This window comes from Arachis ipaensis, chromosome B5 (genome assembly GCF_059453495.1).
Source record: "Arachis ipaensis isolate K30076 ecotype BB chromosome B5, ASM5945349v1, whole genome shotgun sequence".
Lineage (NCBI taxonomy): Eukaryota > Viridiplantae > Streptophyta > Magnoliopsida > Fabales > Fabaceae > Arachis > Arachis ipaensis.
Genome location: NC_142440.1, coordinates 33919083 through 33937017, shown reverse-complemented (window position 1 = coordinate 33937017; position 17935 = coordinate 33919083). Strand labels below are relative to the sequence as shown.

Genomic DNA, 17935 nt, shown 5'->3' with positions numbered 1-17935 from the left:
GCAAGCGAATCATTCTGGGATGACAGTCTAGAAGATTCATCGCATTGCTCAATAGCCTCAATTCTTTCCTACACACATAGATAAGCAATTAAGAGCATTTATTAGCTAGTCGCTAACCGCACAGACTTCCAATAAAATTTTAAAAACTAAAACATAGGATTGAACGCATTACTTACTCCAATAGCGCGAGCTGCATCATGGATATAAGAGCCATTAGTTCTTTTGTGCGTTAAGAGATACAACTCTCCTCTACTAACTATCCTCCCTTGTCGTTCCGACTGTACCAATAATAATGACAAAGTGAATAAGGTAGAGGAACAGATAGTTCAAAAACATTCCCAAAATTAGATTACCTCTTCTTCTCCGAGCCTTGCCAAGCTTTTCGATCCGCCGGTGTGGGTGTAAAGTTGCTTTGATCGATTCTCGGTATTTTTCTTACACTTCTCCTGTCATGCCATCAAATTAAGAGTTACTAGACACTAGTTCTGACGAACTAAATGAAGCATAAATAAACTTTGTCTGTTATGAAACAAAACTATATTACCTGTGTCTCTTCGCTATTGCGATAATCGAGAAACTTTCTCCAATGGTCTGCAGTAATTCCATCTGGGCGGTTTTCAATATTTGCTGCAAGTGAAAGTTCGGGGTCATAGCAGTGATGGTATAATCTGTTCCTCGTTTCCTTCCAAGCCCTTCCTAGCATTTTGAATATTCTACGCTTTATAATTCCTCTACTATCTTCTTCAAAATGGAACATTTCCTGCAACATTAAAATTAAGCTGTGAGTAGTGTTCAAAGTATGAGTTTGGAATGGTACGAAGAAATAAAAATAACATTTTACCTTTACTATTTCATTATAGACCTTGTCCCTGGTGCGAACCTTTCTCCAGTCCCTCTCGCAGATTGGGAATTTGGTGTAGTCAGATCCTAGCAGTCCCATAACGCCACTCAGTAGACCTGCTTCATCCCCAACTGGTTGCAGTGCACTGTTAAACCTGAGTACGGCCTTTCTTCCGTTAGGTGGCTTCATAGCTTCCTTCACACTCAGTTTGACCTGTTTGATTGTGCCATCAGATTCTGTAAAACATATTAATTCTTAGTTAGCTACCATTGGAGTCAAGTTGCGAATACATCATAGAAAAATAGGGCAATGAAAAGTAGAATTAAATAAGTTCTCTTATACCAATTATTTTAACATTTCAAAATTCTGTGGTCTTGTGTCCCTTGTGCTTCTGAGCATCTTGTGCAGCAAAAAAGTTATCCACATGTTGGTCAAAAGAATCTACCTCATCTGCCTGTGGGTCTACCTCTTCGGCGTCCGGCTCCGAATTTTGAACATCATTCATGGAAGCCTGTGGAGCAGGCAGTGGTTCGGTTCGGGACGGACGAAAGGGGCGTAAAGACGAGGATGTGGGGGTATTGCTGCCATTGGGCGGCAGAATTGGGCAGTCCGCTCTCTGCGAAGTTGAAGCCGCATGACCTCCCACTTGAGGCTGCTGACATGCTGTGTCTTCACGGGCTTTCTTTGTGAAACGACCTACCCGAGGCATCTTTTCCAACTGCATTCGGATTAAAACGAAGTAATAATAATTAATATGTACATAATAATATAAATTAACATGCAAAAAAGATACAAAGATACCGGCATATCCCAGTTACATGAGTACATGAGTACATGGGTACATGAGTTAAGATACCATGTTAACAAAGAAATCAAATATGTGGGACAAAAAAAATATTGATGTAGGCACAATTTCTCTATAATGCCTAGAATCAAATTATTAATTTATGTTAAATGTAATTATTCATGTTAAATATAATTATTTCATGTTAAATATAATTATTCAATTATTTATATTAAATATAATTATTCATGTATCATTTTTATTAACTCGAATATAGCTTAGATAAAAAAATTAGTAAGCCAGAAATAGTGCAGTAATAATAATTATCATAATATAAATTATCATCTTTTTCAACTGCATTTGAAAAATACGAGAGTACATGAGTACATCAGTTAAGTTAAGAGAGTATATTAACAAGGAAATTAAATATGTTAGGCATAAAAAAAATATTGACGTACTCACAATTTCTCTATAATGTCTAGAACCATAATAATATTTTGCACTATTGGACGTTAATTTTAAGCTTGGGACTTATGAGTAGCATATTTAACAAATTGAAAAAATATCATACTTAGTTATAATAGAACAGAGTTTCATAAAAGTTGCAATCAATGAGTTGAAAATTGATGTTGGAGCTTGGAACATTTGTAGGCCTACTTTAAATTTGGATAATTAAACATGAATTTATATGGACAATCAATTTAATCAAAAATTTGATAAGATTGCTAAGGGGTTCCATTCAGTCTAATGAATTTTTAGGACCCTTAGATACTAAACGCAAACTAAACATATTGTCGTTAATAGCATTGCCTAAGTTGGATACTGTGAATATTGAAGGGAGAAACTAGGATTAATCGTGCTTACCTACAGCGGGATGACTGGAGTGAGGGTGAGAGAGGAACCACCGGGGGATCGGGCAGTGACGGACGCTGGCAAATCACAGAGATGGACATGAAGGATATGAACCTGGACGAAGCAAGCTACAATAAGGATTATTGGTATTAGGGGAAAAATAAGGATGTAAGGGGCGGTGGCTTATCTAATTTAAAATTTAAGTTTGTGTTTTTTGGTTTTTTGTAATTTTTTTAAAAGTATTAGTAGGTATCGAAAGAAAAATTACAATAAAAAATATATACTTAACGAATATATTAGTTTGTTATGTATATATTTATAAACAAATATTTATGTTAATTTTATTAACTGATTTAAGTATATAAATAATATTTTTATATAAAATATAAAAATAGTTGAATGAAAATACGTTTTCGTACATCTATGTTGAATATTATTTTTGGTAATGTTTTTAAAAATATTATAGGTTATTAAAACTAAAAATTACAAAAAACATAAACTTACCGTCCCATATTATTTTGTTAAGTATATATTAATTTTTAAAAAGTATTTGAGACTATTTTAGTTTTTTATTTTATTCAAAATTAATTTATCTAACATTTTAAAAAGAGAGTAATTTGTCAAAAAAGATTTTATTCAAGACTAATTTATACATATAAATATTATTAGGTACCAATTTAAATATTATTTTATTTAAAGTTATTAATTATTAATATAGGTGGAATTAGTTTGAAATATAACTTGAACCAAACTCGAAAGAAAGAAAAAAGAATGGAATTGTAGAACTCAATCTCTTGTTTCCTAGCTACAGGATACACTTGTCTTAATAAAGCTACATGCATAACTCAATCATTTTACTATAAAATTCCTATGATATACACTCAAAAGGATAAAAAATTTACTCTAAAATAAACTGCAAATCACTATCTTACCTTAAAAAAATATAAAATTTACATACATTATTTGCCAAACTCTGTGCTCCTTTAATATTTTAATTTTCTCTACTTCATATATTATTATTATTATTTTATTTTTGTTTATTCAGTGAGATGAAGGAGGCAGACATACCGTTGTTTATATTGATTCAATCAAAACGTTTATCAAAATTAAAAAATATAATGTTAACGATATAATTATTCTGTTGTCTTTTTCTACAAGTTTAAAATTTTGGAAAGAATAATTTTATGACATGATATCGAAATTCTATATCTAAGAGGTCTAAAATTTGATCACTGGTAAATTTCAAAATGAAAAAAAAATACTGAGATAAAAAATAAAATAAGATAAAAAATAAAATAAAAAATAAACTTATGCACGCAAAATTTAAATAAATCTAATGTTAGATATATAGTAATTTGAGATTAATCTCTTCCAAATTCATTACTACTTCATCAAATTCAACAAGCAAAAGAAAAATTACAAATAGTCACTTTGTTCAATTGAGTCCTAATATTTCGTAAGATAACTCAGACTAATAATAATCGACCTTGTTGGTTTGGATCAAATATCTACTACAACTGCGGTGAACTGGGGCATATAGTGAGAAATTGCCCGAAGAAGTTTATTCAAGAGCCAGCTAGACTGCAACAACCATAAAGAGTATTTACAATTATTTCTGAAGATGCTCGTACTCGAACTCCTTGCCCCAAGGTCAGTATTGTGTCAAGATTCGCTTCCTAACTACACTTTACAATTCTGGTGCATTGCATTTTTTTTATTTCTTTAACTGTTATACGTGAATTGGGACGAAATGAGGAAACAGAACACACTTGAGAACTAGAAGATAAGATAAGGACCGATTACTCGCACCTGTTTATAGGTAAAGGAAATTTTGAGGGAAAAATATTTTTTTTAGAGGGTAGGATGTAACAACTCTAATTTTTGCACTAACGCGAGCTTTTTTAAAAACAATATTTTAAAGCGATTAATTTTATTTTGACAAGTCGATTTCGAACCCCAAAGTAAAATAGATGGTAATATAATTTTATTATTATCTTATTTATCTTTTTTACTTGCTCTAATTATAATGGAGTCTAAATAATAATATTAATATTATTATCAGGTCTGACTTTTACCAATAAAATTAATTATTAGTATTTTTCGATAAACTTAGAGTTACTAAAATTCCATCAAATAACTTTATATTCTTAAATTACTAATGTTATTTATATTACATATATATTTAATCTTATATATTTATTATTATTATTTAAAAGAAAAAGAAAAAAAAGGGGAGGGGGAAGGTGGCCGAATGCCTTAGGAAGTAAAGAAAGAAAGCTAATTGCTTGGATTCATGTATGTATATGTATAATGTGGCTTTAATGTGTATATGTATGATATAATCTTGAAACCTCATGAACCTTAATCACCACCAATACCATCTTTACTTCACTTTTCATTTCATTCACTGAGCATTAGGAGAAAAGAAAAGAGAGAGAGACCGAGGCTTGCATGAGAGAATCGTAAAAACCTTTAATTTTCTGACTTTGGTTTTTTGCGATTCGTAATTCTAATAAAAAATATAATCCGATAAAAGTGTTTGTGTCTTCCTTCTCTACATGTTAGCGTTACTTTTATCTGGTAGAAGTTAACGGTGATGTAGCTTCTCTTTCTCTCAAGCTCGACCAATTGGAGTTCTAGGAGGCACAGACGATTTTTAACGTTTTCCTCTTCAGAAACTCGATCAAAAAGTTTTTCTAGAGTTTTTGTTGATTTTAAATTCGTACGGAGGTAAGGTTTGGTAACTTTATAATAATTAAATATGAATTTGATAAGTGAATGTTGATTTGATTGATTACTGTTTGAGTTTGATTAAGTTTACGTTGAAATCCTGTGAAGTTATTGTCGTTGTTTATGAATTGCGGTTCGGCCATGCAGAACAGCCCAACTGGGGTTATTTTGATGATTTTAGAGCTATTGTGAATGAAAATTATTGATTAAAAGTGATAAGGTTTGATGGCCGAGAGATTAAACTAAAAGCTGTGAAAAATCGGTAATCGAAAAACTCGAAAACGGATTAAAATATAAGTAATATTTTGAAAGAAAAGGATTAAGGGTTTCAGTCTTGGTATAAAAGAAATATTAGTAATTACATTTTATTTTTGAAGGGTAATATTGTATTTATATATAAAAATCGAGGTACAACTTATAATTATATAAGCTTTCGAGTATTTTGGGTAGTAAGTAAAGTTCAGGGATAAAATGGATATTTTATAAAAGTTCAGGTTATATTTATAAATATAAAAATAAGTAAGGGTTCAAATATAATTTTATAAAATATTGAGATTGAAAATAAAATATTAAAAAGTTCGTGATTTAAAAAGTAATTAATAAAAGTTTTAAAAATAAGATTTTATAAACTAAGTTTTAAAAGATTATAAATATTATTTTAAATACTTCTTTGAAATTACTCATTTATATTAAAATAAATTATTATTATGATTAATGCGAAAATAATTTTATTATGCAATAATAAGAAAGAAAAGAAGAAGAAGAAAGAAAAGAAAAGGAAAGAAAATATTAAAGAAATCTTTGCCACAGAAGAGCAGAGAACAAAGATTAAAAGAATCTAAAGAACTTCTGCCACAGAAGAGCAGAGAGTAGGAATAAAAGAAACGAAAGAAAGAACGAAACGAAAAGAGAAATAAGTAGAAGTATTGTTTGGCCTTGAGAACGAGCTGAGATGATTATGTACCTGCTGAAAATGAGCAGAGATATGGTGGTGAGTCCACTGAGATTTGCTTCCAGAAATACATCGGCCAATTTAGGAGATGGTCGCACCTGTAAAACAGAGGTTGCTTACAGAGGATATCAATACATACATTGGCTAGAGAGAGCCTCACCCGTAAGACCGAGGTTGCTTACAGAGGTTATGTTTGCATACATCTGCTCAAGAGAGTCGCACATGTAAGACAGAGGTTGCTTACAGAGATTATGGTACTGAAAACCGAACTCAGACAAAGGTTGCTGAGTTGCGTCGGGAGCGAGTCGAAACTGACAAATGAGCTCATTACCTGCACTAGGGATAGACATGCATCATGATTGTTTGAGCATATTCTTTAGTTATTGTGCTTGATGCGTGATTCGGTTGTTGCTGCTGATTGGGTATAGTATTAAAACGGACTTAACTAACCACCCCGACCCTACTAAGAACTCCCCAATTCTTATCCCTACTCTTTCTCCTTCAGATGGAAAGAGGATCTCTAGTTAAGATTACCCCTATACATACGAGGACCCAGCGAAGGATATGAAAGTGATAGAGATCTCGTCTTTTGGCTGCAATGATCGATCAGAGATAGTAAGAGTTGGTAGCGTGTTTTGGGTGGCGCCTACAGTGTAGCGTAGGAATTTTGGTTTAGTCTCACATTTTTGGATAGATCCACTGGGAGATTAGGAGCTGTAAATACTGGCTAGCCTAGTTTCGGGCACCAATTTAGGGGCTTTCTATATGAATCAGGGTGTGGAGCATTAATTATGTATATAGTAGTAAGATATGGTTGTACGCTAACTCATGATATATATGGTAGCACCTTTATATGTATGTATGATCTATGATATATGTTAAGTTTATATATAATGTTGGCCTTGTGTATGTTTTATTTGATTCCTTACTATGGCTTGTGTATGTTTAATTAGCTGTTCTCGCAAATCTTTTTATAAAATAAAAGTTTTTTCCAAAAATTCGATATTGCACTAATTCGATTACAGGCTTAATAGTAAATAGTTAAAGTTTTGGGTAAGCAAGTTGGTGACACTCGGTTTCCACTATGATCATGACATACTGGGAATTGGATCGTTACATTGCCAACCAAGACAAACCAAGTAAATAACTCAACTCTTAGCAGGACCAAACCTCTCCAAATCGCTTTAGTGAGGTTGATGCTTGATATGTCCTCCGGTAGCATTTCTTCCTATAAAACCTGTACAAATGAATTAGTAATAAACACACATTCTTTATCAAACTTTCACACAACTCTATCTTCTCTGCCTGTTATTAATTTAATTAACAGGCCGTAGCATACCATGAAGCTGATTTAGTAGTTTCAATTCTCATTGGTTTAACTCTCGTCTCCGTTGAAAGTTATTAATATTCTCTAACCCATTTCAAATTCCACGATCTCTTATGACAAATCCTCTTTGGTTTGAATCTGAAAAAAGCTTTTGGAAAAGCTATCTTTAAGACATCCACCTTGCAATCAATTATCCTCCCAAAATCAAATTCTTGTTTCACCTCTTGTCTTTATCCAGTGGCAGAACTAGAAATTTTAACATTTTAAAAGCCAAATTCTTATAATTAATATTAAATCTACAATATTTTTAGCTTTAGTTTTTATTATAATGAACTTATTCTAAAAACACTTTTTAAAAATTTAATAATAAAAAATTTTAAAACTTTTTATGTATTAACGCATTGAAGATATTAAAAAATTATATTTTTAATAACTTTTAATAAAATATATTGTTTAGACCGCTCTAACTTAAAAAAAATTATGAACATAAAATGAAGAGGAATATTTAATCTCAGTTTAAAAATTAACAAAAATAAAATAATATATTCTATGTAATAATTATTCAATCACTCATAAAAAAATAGTATAATCTATAAAATTATTATATAAATTTACACTAAAAATATGTTTAATAAACTAAAAACCTAAAAAATAAATAATTAACAATTTAACATATATATGTAATTAAATAAATTGAAGGGAGAGATCATGGTCCACGCTAATCCCTCTTGATTCTGTTACTACTTTCATCCATAAATTATTATTCATCTTATCTCTTACATGTGACTTCTTGAATTGTAATTGTCAGATATTCTTCTGAAAGCCTCTTCTAGCAGGTAGTAACTGATTAGATATAATTTCATTGAAGTTCATTATTGCAAGAACACACAATTTTCTTTCATAACAAACAATTATCTTTCAAAAATCTCCACCACCCCTTAAACAATAGTGTCGCATTTCGAATCATTGCATCTCAACACTTAGCCCATCTAGTTTTTTGAGACCTACACCACTTTCTACTTAACCAAAGTCATTTCATTTTTGTCATCCTCTTTACTCCACAAAAATATTCTTTACAGTGAGATCAACTTCTCAGCAATCGTCTTTGACATCTTATACAAGTCAAGGTAGTATATCAACAAGCTTTTGTATTCCTGGAGTCTGAGTGTGTGGCGCCAAACTTGAGGTATCTCAAGTTTGGCTTCAACTCATCAATAAGCACTCCTTGGATTCTCCTTAGCTGGCGCCAAACTTGAGGTAGCTTCATCGAGACCGAAAGCAATGGGGCAGAAGCACTCCTGGCGCTAAACTTCGAGAATTCCAAGTTTGGCGCCATTGAGGCCGAGTGTGCTAGAGAAGAAGTGTGCACTATTATACATCGTTGGTAAGCTCTGGACGTTAGCTTTCTAATGCCACAAGAATCACGTCAATTGTATCTCTTTAACTCAAGTTATTTCTATTGGAGTGTAGGGAGGTCAGAGTTGACAACATCATTCACTTTCTTCTCTTTTTCTACAGAAACTCCATCAAATCAATCTGAATACTACCTGAAATAAATAGAATTTCACACAACTCAAAGTAGCATTCATAGTGGCTATAAAATGATTAATTCTTGATTAAACTCAACAATTTGAATGCAAATTCACTAGAAAAAGATAGGAAAGATGCTCACGCATCAACAACTGAACCGACAAGTGCACTGGATCATCCAAGTAATACTTGAGGTGAGACAGGGTCGATCCCACAGAGATTGTTGGTTTCAATCAAGCTATGTACACCTTGTAGATCTTAGTCAGGCGATTAGAAAAGATAGTTTCTTGAGAGAAATGCATAAAACAAGAATAGGGATGAAATTACTTAATTTGAGTGAAACTAGTGATAAGAGAACGGTTGAAGTTTCGGAGATGCGTCATTCTTCTGGATCATCTTTTCCTACTGTCTTCTCCAACTGTGAGTGCTTCTTTCCATGGCAGGCTATAAGTGATCAACACCGGTTTAATGGCTGCCAATCTTCTTCTCTCAGGCCGAACGCCAGGTTTAGTATGTGCCCAATCTGAATGAGGGTGAAGCTCCTGCAGTTCATCCCCTTGATGATCCTACTCAAAATGCCACGGACAAGGTCGAATCTTTCGGATCAGAGAATATTGCGTCTTTAGTTCCAGCCTCTACCACAAAGACCCTAATCTCCCCAAACCTCGGCTAAACTGGTGTCTCAAGAAGTCCCCAACGAAGTCATGGATTAGCCATCTAAGAGATGTATAATCAAGCTTGTGGTTCAGTGATCTCTGGTTAAGGACTCACACTAAACCCATGTAGAATGAGGATGAGTGTCACGGATCATCTCATTCATAAGGTTGAAGAATGAAGATACATCTTAGAATAGAGTCACACACAAATTGAATAGAATAGTAGTACTTTTATTAATCCATGAAAATCAGCAGAGCTCCTTACCTTAACCTTAGGAGGTTAGTGACTCCTACTGTACATAATGGTGTTCGAAAATAATGGGGGAGGAAGAAGATCCTAAACATGGTTGATCTTCTCCAATATATACTAAGCTAATAACTAAGGATTACAGAAATAAGATAAACTAAGTTGATAGTACAAAAATTCACTTCTGGGGCCCACTTGGTGAGTGTTTGGGCTGAGCAAAGAGTGTCTCCACGTGCTAAGACTCCCTAGGGACATTGAACACTGGCTAGCAGTCCCCTTTAGGGCGTTGGACGCTGGCCACCCATTGTGGGCGTTGAACGCCAGCTTTAGGCCTTCATTTCTGAAACAAAGTATAAACTATTATATATTTCTGAAAAGCCCTGGATGTTAGCTTTTAGTTGTTGAAAACGCGCCATTTGGACTTCCGTAGCTTCGGAAAGCTTCTTCGAGTGCACGGAGGTCAGATCCTGACAACATCTATAGTGCTTTCTCTGTCTCTGAATCAGACTTTTGCTCCAACTCCTCAATTTCAGCCAGAAAATACCTGAAATTATATGAAAATACACAAACTCAAAGTAGAATCCAAAAATGTGAATTTTTCACAAAAACCTATGAAAACATAATAAAACTTAAATAAAACATACTAAAAACTATATGAAAACAATGCCAAAAAGCGTAAAAGATATCCACTCATTAGAACACCAAACTTAAACTGTTGCTTTTCCCCAAGCAATCAAAAATAAAATAGGATAAAAAGAAGAGAAGGATATAATAAATCTCAGAGTTCTCAATGAAGCTCAGTTTCAATTAGATGAGCGGAACTAGTAGCTTTTTTCTTCTGAATAGTTTTGGCATCTAACTTTCAATTGAAGCTCAGAATAGTTGGCATCTCTAGAAACTTAAAATCCAGATGATATTATTGATTCTCCTAGTTAAGTTCTTTTTTATTCTTGAACACAGCTTCTTTAGAGTCTTGGCCGTGACCCTAAGCACTTTATTTTCTAGTATTATCACCGGATACATAAATGCCACAGACACTTTAACTGGGTGAACCCTTTAGGATTACGACTCTGCTTTGCTAGAGTCCCCAGCCAGTGGTGTCCAGAGTTCTTAAGCACACTCTTTGCTTTGGACCACGACTTTAACTGCTCAGTCTCAATTTTTTCACTTGACACCTTCTCACCACAAGCATATAGTTAGGGAAGTAGCTCATTTGAACTGCCTAGGCTAAAATATTTCTTTTAGGTCCTCCTAACCATTGATGCTCAAAGCCTTGGATCCTTGCTCTTGCCTTTTGGTTTAAAGAGCTATTGGCTTTTCTACTTTTTATTTCTTTTTTTTCTACTTGCTTTTTTTCGCATATTTTTTTATTTAATTACTTTTTGCTGCTTTTTCTTGCTTCAAGAATCAATTTTTTTATTTTTCAAATCACCAATAATATTTCTCTTTTATCATCATTCTTTCAAGAGACAATATTCTTTAACTCCAACATCAAACATGCGATGTTTATTCATGCATTCAGAAAACAAAAGCAATGCCACCACATCATATAATTGCACTACTCTTAATATTAAATTCGAGATTTATGTATCATTACTACTTCTAAAAGAAATTAAATTTTATTCAAGTTCAATGAGATGATAAGAGGAATATTTTATAGCTAATTGAAAAAAACTTAAATCCTAATAATATTCATGCAATACTTAAATTAAAAGACAGAAATTTAAATAAACATAAAAGATTAAAAACTACTAGTGATTATGTAAATCTAAACATAAGAAATAGGAATTAGAATAGCCACAGAAATAGGGAGGTGGTAGTCAACCACCTTAATCATGGGAGGTGTTTGGCTCTTTAGGCGACAATTTCTGACGCTTCAGTTCTTCTAGCTCACGCCCCTGCTTCTCTTGTTCCTTGACCAGTTTGCAAAGCATGCTAGTATGATCTTTTTGCTCCTCTCTTAACTGATCTAAGGTGGTTTGTAATTGTGCAACAGATGCTTCCAAATGGGTCCAATATTCAATTAGAGGGATCTCTTGAGGCTTAGGCACCTTCCTTCTGGGTGGATCAGCTGGCACTTGGGCGCTTTCCATCACCTGTTTGGTGATTGGGCTTTCTACTGGGATGAAAGAATATTTGTTAATCATGACTCCAGCCACTTTACACAAGCACTTCTTTAACGTCATTAGCTTGACGGTACTGTACTTAGTCTAGTAGCAGTGTTGAGCCTCTCTGCTCAATAGCTCCTTCAAGGTAATGCTTGACTCTCTGTTCATTAAGAGTAAACTTCATGTCTGAGTCTTTACCCTGCAGTTCTATATGCTCATACGGTGATACACTTGTAACCACATACGGTCCCTTCCATCGGGATTTGAATTTCCCAAGAAATAATCTGAGTCTAGAGTTGAAGAGCAGAACCTTCTGTCCTGGTTCAAAGACTCTGGAAGAAATCTTTCTGTCATGCCACTTCTTGGCCCTTTCTTTATAAATCTTTGCATTCTCAAATGCAGCAAGTCAGAATTCATCCAACTCATTTAGCTGGAGCAACCGTTTTTCTTCTGCTGCCTTTACATCAAAGTTCAGGAGTTTGGTTGCCCAGTAGTTCTTCTGTTCTAGCTCTACTGGTAGGTGGCATGTCTTCCCATACACCAATTGATATGGTGATGTTCTTATAGGGGTCTTGAAAGCTGTTCTGTCTGCCCAGAGAGCATCATCAAGCTTTCTTGCCCAATCCTTTCTAGAGGTATTCACCGTTCTTTCCAGGATTATCTTGAGTTCTCTATTTGAGACCTCAGCTTGCCCATTTGTCTGTGGGTGATATGGGATGGGCACTTTATGGTGAACTCCATATCGGCTCAGCATAGAGTCAAGCTGTTTATTGCAGAAATGAGTTCCTCTATCACTAATCAGTGTCCAAGGAACACCAAATCTACTGAAGATATACTTTGGAAGGAACTCCATCACTACTCTAGTGTCATTTGTGGGTGATGCGACTGCCTTAACCCATTTAGACACATAATCTACTGCCACAAGGATGTAAGTATTTGAGTATGAAGGTTGGAAAGGACCCATGAAGTCTATACCCCATACATCAAACATATCAATCTCTAGGATTCCTTGCTGAGGCATGTCGTGACCATGAGGGAGATTGCTAGTCCTTTGGCAACTGTCACAGTGACAGACAGACAAACTCTCAGGAATCCTTAAACAGTGTGGGCCAGTAGAAACCACTTTGGAGGACTTTAGTGGTTGTTCGCTCTCCTCCAAAGTGTCCTCCATAATTGGAGCCATGGCAATGCCATAGGATTTTCTGTGCCTCTTCTTCAGACATACAGCATCAGATTATCCCATCCGAGCTTCTCTTAAAGAGATATGGTTCACCCCACAAGTAGTATCTAACATCATGAATGAGATTTTGGGTTTGCTGCCTACTGTATTCCTTGGGGATGAATATTATAGCTTTGTAGTTTGCAATGACTGCAAACCAAGGTGTCGTCCGGATAGCAAAGAGTTGCTCATCTGGAAAGGTTTCAGACACCTCAGTAAAGGGAGAAGATGTTCCTTCTGCTGGTTCAATTCGACACAGGTGGTCAGCCACTTGATTTTCTGACCCTTTTCTGTCTCTGATTTCTATATCAAACTCTTGCAAGAGTAATACTCATCTTATAAGCTTGGGCTTAGAATCCTGCTTGGTGAGCAGATATTTGAGAGCAGCATGGTCAGTGTAGATAATGACCTTAGACCCTATTAGATAGGATCTGAACTTGTTAATGGCATAAACTACTGCTAGCAATTCCTTTTCAGTGATAGTATAATTTTTCTAAGCGTCATTTAGAACACGGCTGGCATAATAAATGACATGTAGAAGTTTGTCATGCCTCTGTCCCAGGACTGCGCCAATGGCATGGTCACTGGCGTCACACATCAGCTTGAATGGTAAGTTCCAGCTGGGTACAGAGATTACAGGCACAGTGATAAGCTTAGCTTTCAGAGTCTCAAAGGCCTGCTGACACTCTTGATGAAAGACAAATGGAGTGTCGGTAGTCAGTAAGTTGCACAATGGTTTAGCAATTTTAGAAAAATCCTTGATAAACCTCCTGTAGAATCCTGCATGTCCAAGGAAACTTCTGATTCCTTTGACATTAGTGGGTGGTGGTAATCGCTCAATTACCTCCACCTTAGCTTGAACCACTTCTATTCCCTTGCTCGAAATTCGATGCCCAAGGACAATTCCTTCAGTCACCATGAAGTGACATTTTTCCCAGTTTAAAACCAGGTTTGTCTCTTGGCATCGTTTGAGAACTAAGGCTAGATGGTCAAGACAGGATTTAAACGAATCTCCAAATATGGAGAAGTCATCCATGAATACTTCAAGGAATTTTTCTACCATATCAGAAAATATGGAGAGCATACATCTCTAAAAGGTGGCAGGTGCATTGCACAGACTAAATGACATCCGCCTATAAGCAAACACACCAGATGGGCATGTGAATGCTGTCTTTTCTTGATCTTATGGATCTACTGCAATTTGATTGTAACCGGAATAACCATCCAGGAGACAATAAAATGCATGCTCTGCTAGTCTCTCTAATATTTGATCTATGAAAGGTAAAGGAAAATGATCCTTTCTGGCGGCGTTATTGAGCCTTCTGTAGTCAATGCACATACGCCATCCTGTAACTGTCCTTGTAGGAATCAGTTCATTCTTTTCGTTATGAACCACTGTCATGCCTCCCTTCTTGGGAATAACTTGAACAAAGCTCACCTAAGGGCTGTCAGAAATGGGATAAATAGACCCAGCCTCCCATAACTTTGTGACTTCCTTTTGCACCACTTCCTTCATGGCTGGATTCAGTCGCCTTTGTGGTTGTACCACTGGTTTGGCATCATCTTCCAGCAGGATCTTGTACATACATCGGGTTGGGCTAATGCCCTTAAGGTCACTTATTGTCCACCCAAGAGCTATCTTGTGTGTCTTTAGCACTTGGATTAGTGCTTTTTCTTCCTGTAATTCTAAGGCAGAGCTTATAATCATAGAAAAGTATCTCCATTTCCGAGAAATGCATATTTCAAGGAGGATGGTAGTGGTTTGAGCTCGAGTTTAGGAGGCTTGTCCTTCTCCTTAGGAGTTTTCAGAGGCTCCTTTATCTCCTCTGACTCCTCTAACTCAGGCTGAGCATCATAAAATATGTCATTCAGCTCTTCTTCAAGCCCCTCAGCCATATTCACTTCTTCCACCAGAAAATCAATGATATCAATACTCATACACTCATCTGGAGTGTCTGGATGCTGCATGGCTTTGATAACATTTAGTACGAACTCATCCTCATTGACTCTCAGGGTTACTTCCCCTTTCATAACGTCAATGAAGGTCCGTCCTATAGCTAGGAAGGGTCTTCCTAAAATGAGGGTTGCACTCTTGTACTCTTCCATTTTCAGCACCACAAAGTCTGTGGGGAAGGCAAAGGGTCCAACCCTAACAATCATGTCCTCAATCACGCCTGATGGAATATTGCCATCAGCAAGTTGAAGACAAATGCAGGTAGGTTTAACTTCGTGAGTTAAACAGAGTCTCTTTATTAGCGATGCAGGTATTAAGTTAATACTTGCTGCGAGGTCACATAGGGTTGTCTTAGTACAGGCATCCCATAATGTGCATGGTATCATAAAGCTTCCAGGATCCTTGAGTTTCTCTGGTAAACTCTTTTGGATCACTGCACTATACTCTTTAGTGAAGAAGACTGTTTCTGCCTCTCTCCAATCCTTCTTATGACTTAAGATATCTTTCATGAACTTGGCATAAGAAGGTATCTGTTCAAGAGCCTCTGCAAAAGGGATCTTAATCTCAAGAACTCAAGTGTCTTGAGATAATCTGCAAAGCGGCCAAACTGTTTATCCTTTTCCACTTGACGAAGCTTCTGAGGATATGGCATCTTGGCTTTATACTCATCAACCTTGGTTGATGTAGGTTGAATGCCTATAGAATTGGAAGGGGGTTAGTAGCTTGCTTAAGAAGGGTCTTATTAGCACTTGCATGTGTCTGACCATTCCTAGTTGGGTGTTCAACACCCTTGCTGCCCCCTTCCTGGCGTTTAACGCCAGGAACACTGTTCCCTTATGGGCGTTCAACGCCAAGGGTGGGTATCCCTTCTTGGCATTGAATGCCAAGTGTATTGCCCCCCTTTGGGCGTTCAACGCCAGGAGTGAGCACCCCTTCTTGGCGTTGAACGCCAATATCACTCCCTCTAGGATGTGCAACGTCCTTAGAGGTGTATTGGATGGTAGTCTAGTTGTCCTCTATCAGCCTTTCTTCTTCTGGTTTCCTGTTGCTCTGAGATTGGGTGTCCAATATTTTCTCACTCCTCAGTTGGATTGCCTAACATTCATCTTTGATCTGCTTAGATAATTGCTGCCTTGTTTAACTTTGCTGGGCTTCTACATTTCTATTAGAAGCCTGAGTTTCTCGCAAAGTCTCTTGCAAGTCCAGCAACTGCTATGCAAGGTCATGTAGCTGCTGAGTCAATGGGCCATCTTGTTCTGAAAGGTTAGATTCAGCAGATACTGCCTTAATCTCTCCCTTTATGGAAGTCTCATCACCCGAGTACAGATGCTGGTTCATGGCATCTGTCTCAATAAATTCATGAGCCTCTTCAATTGTTTTTCTCATATGTATAGACCCATTAGCAGAATGGTCTACAGACATCCTAGCCATGTCTGTAAGGCCAAAATAAAATATGTCTAACTACACCCATTCTAAAAATATTTTAGTGAGGCATTTCCTCAGCATTCTTCTATACCTCCCCCATGCATCATGAAGAGATTCATTATTCTCTTGCTTGAAGTCTTGGATGTCCAGCCTTAACTGGGTTAATTTCCTTGGGGGAAAGTATTGATTCAGAAACTTGTCTACTAGCTGTTTCCATCTTTTCAAGCTAGATTTGGGTTGGTTATCTAACCACCTCTTTGCTTGATCTCTTACAGCAAAGAGAAAGAGTAGCAGCCTGTAGACATCTTGATCTACTCTTTCAGTGTGTACTGTATCAGCAATTTGTAAAACATTTGCCAGGAACTTAGTAGGCTCTTCCTGTGCAAGTCCAGAGTACTGGTAACTTTGCTACACCAGAGTAATGAGCTAAGGATTTAGCTCAAAATTGCTTGCTCCAATGGGAGGTATATTGATACTTCTCCCATAGAAGTCAGGAGTGGGGGCCATATAGGACCTCAAAATTTTTTTGAACTGTTCATTCCCACTTGGGTTCATGGTGAAAGAAATGTAGGGGGAAAGAAGTAAAAAGAACTAGAATTAAATTATTTTTATTTTTATTTTTATTTTTATTTAAATTCAAAAATAAAAAGCTTAATTAATTAAAAAGATTTGAAAATTAAATGATGGTTTTTGAAAAAGAAGAGAGAGAAAGAGATGAGAGATTTTCGAAAATAGAAGAGAGAAAAATTAGTTAGGAAGTTTTGAAAAAGAAGAAAGGGAAAACAAGTAACTAATTAAGAAAGATTTGAAAATAAGATAAGATTTGAAAAAGATTTAATTTTGAATTTTTTATTTTAAAATTTGAATTTTGAAAATTTAATTTGAATTAGGATAAGATAAGATTTTGATTAGATTTGATTTGATTTTTGAAAAAGTTTTGAATTTTAAATTTTAAAATAAAAATAAGATAAGATAGAATCAAATTAAAAGAAAAATATGATAAGATATAAAAAGATAAGATTTGAAATTTAATTTTTGAAATTAAGATAAGATAAGATAACAATTTGAAATTAAAATTTGAAAAATTTTTGAAATTTTCAAAAATTAAGGTAAAAAGATAGAAAATATATTTTTTATTTTTTTATTTAATGAAGAAAGAGAAAAACAACCAAAAGACACCAAACTTAAAATTTTTAGATCAAAGAAGTACTAATTTTCGAAAAATCAAGAGAACAAATACCAAAAGACACCAAACTTAAAAATTTTAAGATCAAACAAGAAAAGAAACAAAAACAACTTGAATACCAAGA

General features: G+C 35.2%; 1 protein-coding gene across 1 annotated transcript; it reads right to left on the bottom strand.

The window, feature by feature from the left end:
* Positions 1-256: 256 nt before the first annotated feature.
* On the bottom strand, positions 257-1030 carry LOC107640424 (uncharacterized). The gene is made up of 4 exons (XM_021123518.2): positions 842-1030; positions 545-627; positions 354-446; positions 257-278 (listed from the first exon to the last, which is right to left on the bottom strand). Exons 1-4 carry the CDS (start codon positions 1028-1030, stop codon positions 257-259), a joined length of 387 nt encoding a protein of 128 aa, XP_020979177.1.
* Positions 1031-17935: the final 16905 nt, after the last annotated feature.

Bases quoted from the DNA above. Each gene is read 5' to 3' on its own strand.
- LOC107640424 (XM_021123518.2), bottom strand. From the start codon at position 1,030: ATGAAGCCACCTAACGGAAGAAAGGCCGTACTCAGGTTTAACAGTGCA. The intron at 447-544 runs GTAATATAGTTT...ATGGCATGACAG, and splicing joins GCAATAGCGAAGAGACACAG to GAGAAGTGTAAGAAAAATAC. The intron at 279-353 runs GTAATCTAATTT...TTATTGGTACAG, and splicing joins CAAGGCTCGGAGAAGAAGAG to TCGGAACGACAAGGGAGGAT.